Raw genomic sequence first — 14,573 nt, 5'->3', positions numbered from 1 at the left:
ACTTAGGACATAACTAAATCATAAACACTCGATTTGGCCAAGTGAATAAAGACATTTCTGAAACTTTTCTGTAAATCTGATCTGTTGAAGCTTTATTATCTTATTGTTGGCTTGTCAGGTCCTAAAGGTGAAAAGGGTCAGAAAGGAGAAAGAGGAAATGGTGAAACAGCAGAAACAGCATTCTCAACAGAAGCAGCTGCATCTCCTGCAAGCCCTACCAGCATACCGGGTAAGTAATATTTTTTTTTTACTACAGGGTGATGTTGGTTTCCGTTTCTACAATAGGCATAACTGATGAAAAGTATCCTTTATGATGAATATTTCCCCATACACATATAAGTGGGAACAGAGTCTAAAATGCCAAAACCTGATCACAAAGGTTTATTTACAGTAAAATCCACCCCCCCCCCATCATAATGTGTAATGCCTGTCTGACAGGAGCCATGATGAGTCCAACTGCTTTCACTGCTATGTGCCTTACAGGGGTACTCTGCCCCTGATCGTGGGGGTCCTGCCACTGGGGACCCCCATGATCTCCCTTCTGCATCCGTCATTCGTTTAGAGCATTGGGTGAAGCACCGGAGACTCGTGATGTTGCAGCCACGCCTCGCTCGCAACGTCATGGCCACGCCCCCTCAATGCAAGTCCCATGGACTTGCATTGAGGGGGCACGGCCGTGACATCATGAGCAGGGCATGACAATGACATCACGAGCCTCCGCCCCACATCACCAGTCATCTGGCACGGAGCGAAGTTCGCACCATGCACCGGATGTCTGGGGTGCCGCAGCCGAGATCGCAGGGGTTCCCAGAGGTGGGACCCCTGCGATCAGACATCTTATCCCCTATCCTTTGGATAGGGGATAAGATGTCTATGGGTGGAGTACCCCTGTGGTTTTAGTAACTTCCATTTAGAGTAATGGGAAGACACTGGCTCTGAGTGGCCTGCTTTCCCATTCCACACAGAACTAAACTGACCCTTCTCAAGGTATTTCCGTTTTGTTGATAGTGGTCTAACTTTCATTTTCTTTTCCACTCATAGTCTGAATAATACTTTTATTAGATCTCTTTGTGTAAATTATCTTTTTGACATTTGCTTTCATTTACGTTTTTTTAACTAGAATAAAAAACAGAGCAGGAAGCGCTCCCTAGTGTGATACCGCAAGGTGTAAAGGTAACGCAGAATGTAAATATGCGCTTACCAAGTAGGGTTGTACTGCGTCCAAGTACAATCATGAATAATTGTGCATACAGTGTAGAGTTCCAGCAGCCGCTCCACCTTTCATAGATACAATCCAATTTCCTCCAATATAGGCCGAGTCAAAGAGGCGCTTGAAACCAAGGTGAGAGTAAAACTTCTACTTTATTCCCATAATGCAACGCCTTTCGTGGAGGTTCCGCTTCATCAGGCATGAGAACTAGGACACGGTGTGCAGTTTATATAGGGAGAATCCTTAACCCTTTCAAGAGGGGAAAGGATTCACCCCTTACAATTTAGACTTAGACTGATATTAGTTGTATCTAAAACATTGCAAAAATGGACACTAAAAACACATACTGAAATCAAACAAAAGTATACATATGATTAATGACCAACATGTCAATAAGACAATAGCTCATACAAAAGGGTATATCTATAAGAAAATGTATATATAAAATAAAAATAAAAAAATATATGAAAATATATAAAATATAAAATGTATATATACAAGAATATGCACTTATACACTATAAAAAACAATAATATTAATAATGACCATAAAAAGGGGCGAAAAACATGTCTCAACGGGCATTTTCTAGTGTTTCATTAAGACCATCTGGAACTAACGTGGAAAGAATGAAAATCCAAAAAGCCTCCCTGTTATTTAATCTTTGGATTCGATTGGGAAAGGGATGGTTTCAAGTATGGTTAACTTTAAATTATTAATACACCTGTCATGTTTAAATGACAAGTGTCTGGACACACTATGTAGTATGAATCAATTTTTGATGTTAAATCTATGTTTATTCATACGTGACCGCACAGTCTGAACTGTGCGGCCAACGTATTGAAGTCCACAATCACATGTGAGAAGATACACAGCGAACGAACTATCGCAAGTATAGTATCCCTGGATAGAAAAAAGTTTTTTAGTGACATTAGAAATGAAAGACGTAGTCGGACCACCGATAAGGGAGTAACACATGCAACGGGCACGCCCACATGGAAAAGTGCCTGGTGCATCTGTCGCTATCCGCTCAGATGGAACCGCATCAGTTCTCGGGGACGATCCTATCATGAAAGATATTTTGCCTCCCAAACCAGGAGTAACATTTCGTAGATCCTCTAACTTGAGAAATTTTGTTGCCCCGAGCAAAATGAGAACTGATGCGGTTCCATCTGAGCGGATAGCGACAGATGCACCTGGCACTTTTCCATGTGGACGTGCCCGTTGCATGTGTTGCTCCCTTATCGGTGGTCCGACTACATCTTTCATTTCTATTGTCACTAAAAAACTTTTTTCTATCAAGGGATACTATACTTGCGATAGTTCGTTCGCTGTGTATCTTCTCACATGTGATTGTGGACTTCAATACGTTGGCTGCACAGTTCAGACTGTGCGGTCACGTATGAATAAACATAGATTTAACATAAAAAATGGATTCCTACTACATAGTGTGTCCAGACGCTTGTCATTTAAACATGACAGGTGTATTAATAAATTAAAGTTAACCATACTTGAAACCATCCCTTATAACTTTCCCAATCGAATCCAAAGATTAAATAACAGGGAGGCTTTTTGGATTTTCATTTTTTCCACGTTAGTTCCAGATGGTCTTAATGAAACACTAGAAAATGCATGTTGAGACATGTTTTTCGCCCCCTTTTATGGTCATTATTAATATTATTGTTTTTTATAGTGTATAAGTACATGTTCTTGTATATATACATTTTATATTTTATATTTTTTCATATATTTTTTTTATTTTTATTTTATATATACATTTTCTTATAGATATACCTTTTTGTATGAGCTATTGTCTTATTGACATGTTGGTCATTAATCATATGTATACCTTTGTTTGATTTCAGTATGTGTTTTTAGTGTCCATTGTTACGCCTAGCGCTCCGGGCCCCCGCTCCTCCCCGGAGCGCTCACGGCGTCTTTCTTCCTGCAGCTCCCCGGTCACTCCCGCTGACCGGGAGCGCTGCTCTGTCATGGCCGTTGGGGATGCGATTCGCACAGCGGGACGCGCCCGCTCGCGAATCGCATCCCAGGTCACTTACCCGTTCCCGTTCCCTGCTGTCATGTGCTGGCGCGCGCGGCTCCGCTCTCTAGGGCGCGCGCGCGCCAGCTCCCTGAGACTTAAAGGGCCAGTGCACCAATGATTGGTGCCTGGCCCAATTAGCTTAATTGTCTCCCACCTGTTCCCTGGCTATATCTAGTCTCCTCCCTTGCACTCCCTTGCCGGATCTTGTTGCCCTTGTGCCTAGTGAAAGCGTTTTGTGTGTTTAAAGCCTGTGTACCAGAACTTCTGCTATCTCCCCTGACTACGAATCTTGCCGCCTGCCCCCGACCTTCTGCTACGTCCGACTTTGCTTCTGCCTACTCCCTTGTACCTCGCCTATCTTCAGCAGCCAGAGAGGTGAGCCGTTGCTAGTGGATACGACCTGGTCACTACCGCCGCAGCAAGACCATCCCGCTTTGCGGCGGGCTCTGGTGAAAACCTGTAGTGGCTTAGAACCGGTCCACTAGCGCGGTCCTCGCCATCCCTCTCTGGCACAGAGGATCCACTACCTGCCAGCCGGCATCGTGACAGTAGATCCGGCCATGGATCCCGCTGAGGTTCCCCTGCCAGTTGCCTCTGATATCACCACGGTGGTCGCCCAGCAAGCCCGACAGATCGCCCATCTAACCCACCAGCTGTCGGAAGTGTCCACCATTGTGCACCAACTTCAGTCGCAACTTCATCAGCAATCATCTCCTCCGCCAGCTCCTGCACCTCCTCCGCAGCGAGTGGCCACTCCTAGCCTCCGCCTGTCCTTGCCGGACAAATTTAATGGGGACTCTAAGTTTTGCCGTGGCTTTCTTTCGCAATGTTCCCTGCACTTGGAGATGATGTCGGACCAGTTTCCCACTGAAAGGTCTAAGGTGGCTTTCGTAGTCAGCCTTCTCTCTGGAAAAGCCCTGTCATGGGCCACACCGCTCTGGGACCGCAATGACCCCGTCACCGCCTCTGTACACTCCTTCTTCTCGGAAATTCGAAGTGTCTTTGAGGAACCTGCCCGAGCCTCTTCTGCTGAGACTGCCCTGCTGAACCTCGTCCAGGGTAATTCTTCCGTTGGCGAGTACGCCATACAATTCCGTACCCTTGCTTCTGAACTATCCTGGAATAATGAGGCCCTCTGCGCGACCTTTAAAAAAGGCCTATCCAGCAACATTAAAGATGTTCTGGCCGCACGAGAGACTCCTGCTAACCTGCATGAACTCATTCATCTAGCCACTCGCATTGACATGCGTTTTTCTGAGAGGCATCAAGAGCTCCGCCAGGAAAAAGACTTAGATCTCTGGACACCTCTCCCACAGTCTCCACTGCAATCTGCGCCTAGGCCTCCCGCCGAGGAGGCCATGCAAGTGGATCGGTCTCGCCTGACCCTGGAAGAGAGGAATCGCCGTAAGGAAGAGAATCTTTGTCTGTACTGTGCCAGTACTGAACATTTTTTGGTGGAGTGCCCAATCCGTCCTCCACGTCTGGGAAACGCACGCTCGCACCCAGCTCTCGTGGGTGTGGCGTCTCTTGATGCTAAGTCGACTTCTCCACGTCTCACGGTGCCTGTTCGGATTTCTACGTCAGCCAGCTCTCCCCTCTCAGCCGTGGCCTGCCTGGACTCTGGAGCTTCTGGGAATTTTATTCGGGAGTCCTTAGTGAATAAATTCCGCATTCCGGTGACCCGTCTTGTCAAGCCACTCCACATTTCCGCGGTCAACGGAGCCAGATTGGACTGCACCGTGCGTTATCGCACGGAGCCCCTCCTAATGTGCATCGGACCTCATCACGAGGAAATTGTATTTTTTGTCCTTCCTAATTGCACTTCTGAAGTTCTCCTTGGACTACCCTGGCTTCAACACCATTCCCCAACCCTGGATTGGTCCACTGGGGAGATCAAGAGTTGGGGTCCCTCTTGTTCCAAGGACTGCCTTCAACCGGTTCCCAGTACTCCCTGCCGTGACCCTGTGGTTCCTCCTGTATCCGGTCCCCCTAAGGTCATTAAGGACTCTGCCTGCCACAGGAAATGCCTCTCCCCCCCTCCCAGTCCCATCAGGCAAGCCTCTGTGTCCCCTCATGGCCCTCGTCCTGGTGTCACACTGCCCCGTGCCAGGTCTCGCCCTCTGCCCTCTCTCCCCATTCCTACTCCTGCTGTTCTGCCTGCCGTTGAGGAATCCCTCCATCCTTTCCCGGTGTCCTCATCCCAGGGGAGGCAGTTACTGGACAAAGAGAAGGGGAGACCTAAGGGGGGGGGGTACTGTTACGCCTAGCGCTCCGGGCCCCCGCTCCTCCCCGGAGCGCTCACGGCGTCTTTCTTCCTGCAGCTCCCCGGTCACTCCCGCTGACCGGGAGCGCTGCTCTGTCATGGCCGTTGGGGATGCGATTCGCACAGCGGGACGCGCCCGCTCGCGAATCGCATCCCAGGTCACTTACCCGTTCCCGTCCCCTGCTGTCATGTGCTGGCGCGCGCGGCTCCGCTCTCTAGGGCGCGCGCGCGCCAGCTCCCTGAGACTTAAAGGGCCAGTGCACCAATGATTGGTGCCTGGCCCAATTAGCTTAATTGTCTCCCACCTGTTCCCTGGCTATATCTAGTCTCCTCCCTTGCACTCCCTTGCCGGATCTTGTTGCCCTTGTGCCTAGTGAAAGCGTTTTGTGTGTTTAAAGCCTGTGTACCAGAACTTCTGCTATCTCCCCTGACTACGAATCTTGCCGCCTGCCCCCGACCTTCTGCTACGTCCGACTTTGCTTCTGCCTACTCCCTTGTACCTCGCCTATCTTCAGCAGCCAGAGAGGTGAGCCGTTGCTAGTGGATACGACCTGGTCACTACCGCCGCAGCAAGACCATCCCGCTTTGCGGCGGGCTCTGGTGAAAACCTGTAGTGGCTTAGAACCGGTCCACTAGCGCGGTCCTCGCCATCCCTCTCTGGCACAGAGGATCCACTACCTGCCAGCCGGCATCGTGACATCCATTTTTGCAATGTTTTAGATACAACTAATATCAGTCTAAGTCTAAATTGTAAGGGGTGAATCCTTTCCCCTCTTGAAAGGGTTAAGGATTCTCCCTATATAAACTGCACAACGTGTTCTAGTTCTCATGCCTGATGAAGCGGAACCTCCGCGAAACGCGTTGCATTATGGGAATAAAGTAGAAGTTTTACTCTCACCTTGGTTTCAAGCGCCTCTTTGACTCTGCCTATATTGGAGAAAATTGGATTGGATCTGTTTTTTTAACTAAGCATACCTTCCCATTACCCTTGCTGACATTATAGACCATTCTTGATCCAATGTCACTCAATAACTTGAGAGTAATGAGGGGCAATGAGATATATTATAAGGCCATGAGATATGTAAAATATCTTAAAACGTGTCCACTTACAGTAATTGCATGTAAGTTATTGCAGAATAATGCCACAAAGACCTTGCCGTATTATAGTAAATTTTTTTACATAGATGCAAAAAGGTTATGGAGTCTAACTGTATCTCAAATATTATATAGAAACAAAATAATTTTTCATTTTTATTTGTACTGACCCTAGAGTGAAGAAACGCTCCATCAGATGCAGTGTCATGTAAACATTCTGTCCTAGAAGCATTGCTTCTAGATGAGAATGGTTCCCTACCTACGGCACTCAACAGGGCATGGTACAGCATCACACAGAGACTTTTTGGCTGTATGGAATAAAGCCTTACATGACATGGGTATTATTTATTCACAACCAAACACATTGCCCCATAAATGACATTACACAGTAGTGAAATTGGCCACATTAGCCCTTCTATTATAACATGTGTAACATTTATTAAAAATATCCTCATCTATGAGGTCTCAAACTTTACATAAACTTCCCCAGCCAAAATTCCAGAAAATAAGATATGAAGCAGAGGGTCCTTGAAGCCCACAAGTAATGGCCCCATAGTTCTCCACTCCGAACAGGTTTTATCTTCAGACAATTATTTAGGCTTAAAGGCACTTAAACTGTAAACACCCATGTGCTACTGGTTTGACTTCTCCAACAAAATATTAGGCCTGAATTACCAACTGTGGTACCCACAATTACTAGCCCAAATCCAAGTACCAACTTCCTTGGAAGTCCAGAAGGGAAGTCCAGAAGCTACTGGGTTCCTTCCCCACCTCACTGACAGTTGTTTATTAACCCAACTACAGGGACTCCATAATGCCTACAAATACTCAGTGCAATGACTACTACACAAATCATGCTCAATTCCAAATGCATTCACATTAACCCAAATAAATCTGTCCTTTAAACTATACTGAAGGATGGTGGGTGAGATATTCTTACTCTTAGGTCCTGTAACCAAAATGTTTATTGATTCTCCACTACCTTAAAACCCCTCAAAATCCTCCATTCCATTCCCCCGCCTTTTCTGTTCCCCTCTGAAAAAAACATATCATGCAGGCCTATCCTATAGTGAAATGCCTTAAATGGGCACTGTCAGATCCAAAAACTTTTTACATGTTGTTATTGATGAAACTTAAAGACCCTGTGTAATTTGGTTATTTAAAATGTTTTTAATATTTAATAATGAAAACAGCTCCTGAAAATCTCACCACTAGGGGTCCCCATACCTGCAGCAGCCTCACGCTTGTCCATGAGTCATGGACAAGAGTTGACTCATGGAAAAGGCTGCATGAGCAGATGCACCAATCACCTCCCACCACAAGCAGGAACATGCTCCTTTCCTCTGAGAGGATTTCTAACACTGTGAGCTAATGAAAAGATGTATTTTTATAATACATATAGGTGATAGGGGCTAAAAAATTAGATGTACATGGTCAAGATTAGGTACTGAGTAACATACTATTTTATTTTTTTGTGGGACCTGACAGGTACTCTTTAATCCGGCCTGAGTGGATTGTAAGAGTCACCACACAGCTTCCTACACACAGCTCTTTGTGCATGACACTATAGGAATGCTATGAACACAATTGGGGAGATTTATTAAAACCTGTCCAGAGGAAAAGTTGCCCAGTTGCCCATAGCAACCAATCAGATCGCTTCGTTCATTTTTAACAAGGCCTCTGCAAAATGAAAGAAGCGATCTGAATGGTTGTTATTGGCAACTGAGCAACTTTTCCTCTGCACAGGTTTTGATAAAGCTCTCCCAATATTTCTGTTGACAATTCTAGCGATTGAAGTATTGTTGAGGCCCAAATGTGGATTTTTTATATTACATGAACCTAAGAAAAGTTACAATTCTGAAAAGGGTTGGAGGGAAGAGTATTCTAATAATTTCTAACAATGACAAAGTACAAAATATAATCTCTAGACATGTATTTGTATCTACCATTATAGCTTTCTTTAATTATCTGGTGCACAGATTCTCTTGTACGACTCGTTGGTGGGACAAGTCCTAAGGAAGGAAGAGTTGAAGTGTTTCACCTTGGACAATGGGGTACCATATGTGATGATCGTTGGGATACGAGAGACGGTAGAGTGGTCTGCAAGATGTTGGGATATTCAGGCATTGCTTTAGTCTATGTTAATAGAAGATTTGGTCCAGGTAACACATTTATGTTAAATTGTCACCTGTATAGTAAGATTCTCAGCTTCTGTGATAGATGTACAACTTGTTTCTTACGTAAATATCTGCATTTTAAAGCTGTCACTTGAGGATGCTAAATTAAGATAAATACTGACTAAATACTAAATTAAACTAATAATAATATTGATGATTCAGCTATTAAAAGTTTATCACATTATGAATTAAATGAACATATCCACAACCCACTGGAGGGGGCCATTTACCACTGATATTACTTTTACAACAGACCTTTACTTTTCCACCATCCTTTCTGAATACCCTGCATTTATGAATTTCATACAATTATTGCAGCAATAGCATGTCAGACAGAAGGATGCTTTAAAAAAGTATTTTGGTAATTTTGCAAACCTTGATTGATGTAAGATGGATCACCAACAATTTATAAAACAACATTTTTTTTACCTTATGGCAGTAGTCCTTGAATCTGACATAATCCACCTAATACATTTATCTGAAACGAGAAGAAAAGAAAAACACAAAAAATGTGTATGTCCACAAAACTATTTTTGGCATTCCCCTCAGCCTAGGAAGGGTTTATAGTACACTAACAATCTATATAGATCGCTGGTTTACTCTATGGGGACAAAAGAGTTAAGTTGCACAAGAGCAGCACAACTTAACTCTTTCATTACTGGGCCAGCGCATAGCATTCAGCCCAACAAGGGACTACTGTAAACCAGTGATCTATATACACCGCTAGTTTACTGTATGTCCTGCTGAGCAGGAGATATACAGAGCTGGGGGCATGGCTGAGCCTTGCAGATACAGGAACAGCATTCAGTTCTACACTATGCAGCGCTGTATACTGTACAGCCAGCCGGAGGTTAGTAGTTATACTATGCATTGCTACTTACCTCTGTAGGGTGCTGGAACTATGGTAATTTTGCTGGAAAAAATGCCATAGTCTCAGCATGCTGCGATTATAGAAAAATGCCACTGGGCCCAAAACCGCAGAAGAACTGCCTAGATGAGGGGGGAAAAAAACAGTAAACCTAAAAATGTCAAGTGGGTTTGGAATTTTATGATTCCATGTTGACTCCATGTTTTTACCACCCAGTAACAAAGGTGTGAGAATAACAAAGACTGGTTTCTCCTTTCTTGAAAGGCCTGATAACAGCCACATGGTCTGCCTCTATAGCATGTACAATATGGTTGTTTGTTAATGGCAACTTTTGGCTTTGCACTAACTGATATGAATGCCTATATTTGTGTCATTTTCTTGGCTAAATAACTAAAGAATTTTTTTGCACACAGGAACTGGCCCAATATGGATGGATGATGTTGAGTGTTTTGGAATTGAAAGCTCAATCAAGAACTGTAGATTTAAAGGCTGGGGGATAACAAATTGCAGCCATAATGAAGATGCTGGAGTCCGGTGCATATAATGTAGAGTCAATTACAAAATATAATAAGTTTGCAGCTAAAGCTTAGTTTACAACCCCACATTACACATTCAATGAATTATACTGGTGCTGTGCCTATAACCAATCCCTAACCTGCTTTAATGCACAAGGACAGCAGAGCTGCCTGCAACATTAGACATCAACAGCTTAGTTGCTTATTGGCTGTCTGTATAAATGACATCTACTAATGCCCCCTGGTGGTCCTGAAGAATGTAGACAAAAGGATTATCCTCCTGCTATTTGGGGGAAAGGATTTTAAGGAAACGGTCCTGCCAAATTTATTTTACACCCCTAATATAAACTTGGTTAGGGTAAATGGTTGCCCTGCTCCCTCTTTTACTGGGCACTCCATTTCCATCCCTTTTGCACTCGATCTGGAAAGTAGGGCAGCCATTTACCCTCCCCTATTCAAGTTTATTGACTAGAGTGTCACTTTAAGTATACGGAGCAAAGCAGTGGGGATGTATAATAAGGGATATATTTCTTGATCCTCCCAAGTGCCTTGGGTCCTTGGTGGTCCCACATTTTGCTTCCATTACAATCAGATCATGCTTAGAAGTAGTTACCAAAAATTAAAAAAGAAATAGAGGCAGTGTTACTAGTATTATTTTATGTGGAACATGTGTCTTGCCTAAAATGCCATCCCAAAAATTAAATATTGCTCTAGAAATTTATGTGATGTTCCCTTCAGGGAATTAATGTAACATTGACTGACCAGCCAATTCATTTCAGTATAAACTTCTCACAATTTAGCAGTATTACTAAAGAACATCACAACAGAGGTTTTCAGAAGTGTAAGCAAGTAGCATAGTTTGATCTGTAGGAAGACAAAAAAAAAAGGTAGATGTCAATATTCCTTAGCTTAGAAAAAAAAATCCCCAACTCCAAATATAGCAGAATAAATCCTTAGATCAATGACTTTTCTCTAGACTCTAATGACTATAATATGTAATATAATTACACTTCAAAAATGTATTCAGGCCCTTTTAAACTCTTTTAGTGAGGTCTCCTTGACATTTTGTTTTCCAACATAGAGTTTTACTGTTCCTACAGTAAAGAATCTCCTTCTATGATGGTGGTGCCCTCTAGAGGATTCTCCAAAATACACTGCTCAAAAAGAAATAAAGGGAACACTTAAATAACACAATGTAACTCCAAGTCAATCACACTTCTGTGAAATCACACTGTCCACTCAGGAAGATACAATGATTGAAAATCAATTTCACATGCTGTTGTGCAAATGGAACAGACAACAGGTGGAAATTATAGGCAATTAACAAGACACCCCCCAATAAAGGAGTTGTTCTGCAGGTGGTGACCACAGACCACTTCTCAGTTCCTATGCTTCCTGGCTGATATTTTGGTCACTTTTGAATGTTGACGGTGCTTTCACTGTAGTGGTAGCATGAGACAAAGTCTACAACCCACACAAGGTGCAGCTCATCAAGGATGGCACATCAATGTGAGCTATGGCAAGAAGGTTTGCTGTGTCCGTCAGCATAGTTTCCAGAGCATGAAGGTGCTACCAGGAGACAGGCCAGTACATCAGGAGACGTGGAGGAGGCCGTAGGAGAGCAACAACCCAGCAGCAGGACTGCTACCTCCACCTTTGTGCAAGGAAGAACAGGAGGAGCACTGCCAGAGCCCAGCAAAATGACCTCCAACAGGCCACAAATGAGCATGTGTCCACTCAAATGGTCAGAAACAGACTTCATGAGCATGGACTGGCCCGCCCGTTCTACAAAACTGAATCCAATTGAGCACATCTGGGACATCATGTCTCACTCCATCCACCATTGCACCACAGACTGTCCAGGAGTTGGTGGATACTTTAGTCCAGGTCTTGGTGGACATCCCTCAGGAGACCATCCGCCACCTCATCTGAAGCAGGGAGGTCATACAGGCACATGGAGGCCACACACAATACTGAGCCTCATTGGGACTTGTTTTAAGGACATTACATCAAAATTGGATCAGCCTTTAGTGTGGTTTTCCACTTTGATTTTGAGTGTGACTCCATATCCAGACCTCCATGGGTTGATAAATTTGATTTACATTGATAATTTTTGTAAAGCACATTCAACTATGTAAAGATGAAAGTATTTCATACGATTAGTTCATTCATTCAGTTCTAGGATGTGTGTTATCTTAGTGTTCCCTTTATTTTTTTGAGCAGTGTATTTTCATTTACAATATGACAAAACTATTTTACCTAAATGGCAGCTTTTACATAGGGATACACATATTTTGAGTATTTGTTGACCTGTCTGGCCTTTCAATGTTTATTCTATAAGGCTGTGATTCCAGACCTTTTTTTCAAAGATTATTATTTTTTAATTTTTTTATTTCATGCTTATTAGATTAACAACATATTTTTATAGGAGTTAAAGCTTCTTCTTCACAAAACCATAAAATTACATGACAGGAATTGGATTACCTGGAGCCACTACTAAGCGTAGCTTCCTTTCCTACTCTACCCTCCAACCACTGTTCTGATGGTGTCCGTCCCCGCTATGCAGCCCTTCTCTGTGTTGATGTTGGCACATGGCCCTAACCTTTCAGCCAATTAGTAAATGTAGAGGGACATCACTGACACAGGAAAATGATGCACAGAGGTGACCAACAGTATCAGAACAGAGGAGCTAGCGGGAAAGGTAAGCATAGTCATTTATTCTATTTAACAACAACCTGATTTAGAAATAGTTATTTAAAAATATTTAAAAAATACTGGAATACAACTTATATGGCCATTGTAAAAAGAAAAAAAAAACATATACAATAAGCTTCCCCTAGTGGCGACTACAGGTAGAGAAAATGTTGCCATTGTGTGAAGAGAAGCAAACAATCTGGAGCTTTACAAAAATTGAGCAGTAAACCAATTCAAATTATAAGTTAAATATTAAATTAATTCCCATTTGTCTGACCTATTGTTTTTTTTCAACTTTACACAAAAAATATATTCAACACCAGTAGCTGGAGAAGAGGATTTTATTTATTCAAGGTTCAGCAATTTATTGTAATTTCCAATTACTTAGCGTGAGTACCAGACTAATAGTTTAATAGCAATCAGAAATCATTAGGCTATTTAAAATCATTAGTAAAACAAAATAGCTTTTTAAAGTTACCTAGGATTACAAAACACAGCAGTTAGTTTAGAGCAAAATAATTTGAAAGCAGTGTTTTGGCAAAACTTGTTACCTCTGATGTGCAATCCGGCACAGCGGGACACCAGGCAATGCAATGAGTCCTTTAAAAGACTGAGCTACAAGAATTTAACCACTTTACACATGTGGGAGATAAGAAGTTTTGTTATTGGAAAAAAAAAAAAAAAAAAAAAAAAAAATATATATATATATATATATATATATATATATATATATATTTCCTTCTGTTAGTTTAGATAGCTAATATAAAGTATGTAAAATGTGGCAGCTAATGTCATTCTTAGAGAATTCCAAAAATGTAGTGCAGGATTGACAATTAGCTGCCGACATTGTTGTCACTGCGTCATTTTCGCTGGCACCACATGGTAATTAATGATCGAGTGTGCCACGAATAATAGGAAGTCACGCTGAATTTGTAAATAAACAAATGTATCCATCATAAGTTTCTCATTTCGGTAAAGCTAAGCTTTCATGTAGCACAACTCATTATGCTCTAATCCAGGTACTGTACTGTACAGGTACTGTAAATCTGCTGTATTTTCTCACAGAATGTATAATAACTTTTATTGTAGTATAATAAATTTATGTGGAATAAAAACTTGTAGACAAATTATAAGAATAGTATTATGCCTGTAATTCACAATAAAGTTAATCTGAATACATTTACATTTGGTAAATATTTGTCTGTCTGAACGCTTCAGAAGCTAGCAGAAGTTTACACTAGGTATGAGCATAAATTTCCCACTATTTATATATTTATATAAATTTCCCACTATACAGTTTATGTTGTAATTTCTATCAAATCTGTAGGGCCCCTGCCTTCTTGCTATTGCCTGCTCACTTTATAGAAACAAATTAAAAAGAGTCAAAAAATGTTGAGCAAAACAGGCAGGCACTAAGATTTGTGATCTTTTTTCCACCTGAAAATGGGTGCAAATTGCTTAATACCTTCATCTTGTTATGTTTATTATTTTGTTAAACATAGTAGCTATTTATTTTTTATTTTTGAAAAGTTTCTGTGGGAAGCCATATGGAGGTATAAGCTCCCTTCCTCAATTGTCCACATAGGGCACATGCATTTTAAGAGTTACAGTACATTGTCTTACCAGAGATTAGTGTCGGACAGGGCAGACATATAAACAGTCATATATGTGTGTATAGTTTTGCTATGCAGCCAATCTAGGCATCCCACA

At 42.3% G+C, this 14,573-nt stretch overlaps 1 protein-coding gene across 2 annotated transcripts in view; it reads left to right on the top strand.

Annotated features, from left to right (window-relative positions):
• The window catches only part of MSR1 (macrophage scavenger receptor 1), a 54,088-nt gene extending 41,093 nt beyond the window's left edge, over window positions 1-12,995 (top strand). For both annotated transcript variants that reach the window (XM_056558719.1, XM_056558727.1), the window contains 3 exons: window positions 119-229; window positions 8,589-8,771; window positions 10,068-12,995. In XM_056558719.1, the coding sequence (XP_056414694.1) occupies window positions 119-229; window positions 8,589-8,771; window positions 10,068-10,198 (425 nt within the window). In that variant the 3' untranslated portion in view covers window positions 10,199-12,995. The remainder of the gene's footprint in view (window positions 1-118; window positions 230-8,588; window positions 8,772-10,067) is intronic.
• The last annotated feature ends 1,578 nt before the right edge of the window (window positions 12,996-14,573 follow it).

Source organism: Hyla sarda, chromosome 1 (assembly GCF_029499605.1).
Source record: "Hyla sarda isolate aHylSar1 chromosome 1, aHylSar1.hap1, whole genome shotgun sequence".
NCBI lineage: Eukaryota > Metazoa > Chordata > Amphibia > Anura > Hylidae > Hyla > Hyla sarda.
This window is presented reverse-complemented; position numbering and strand designations above follow the sequence as displayed.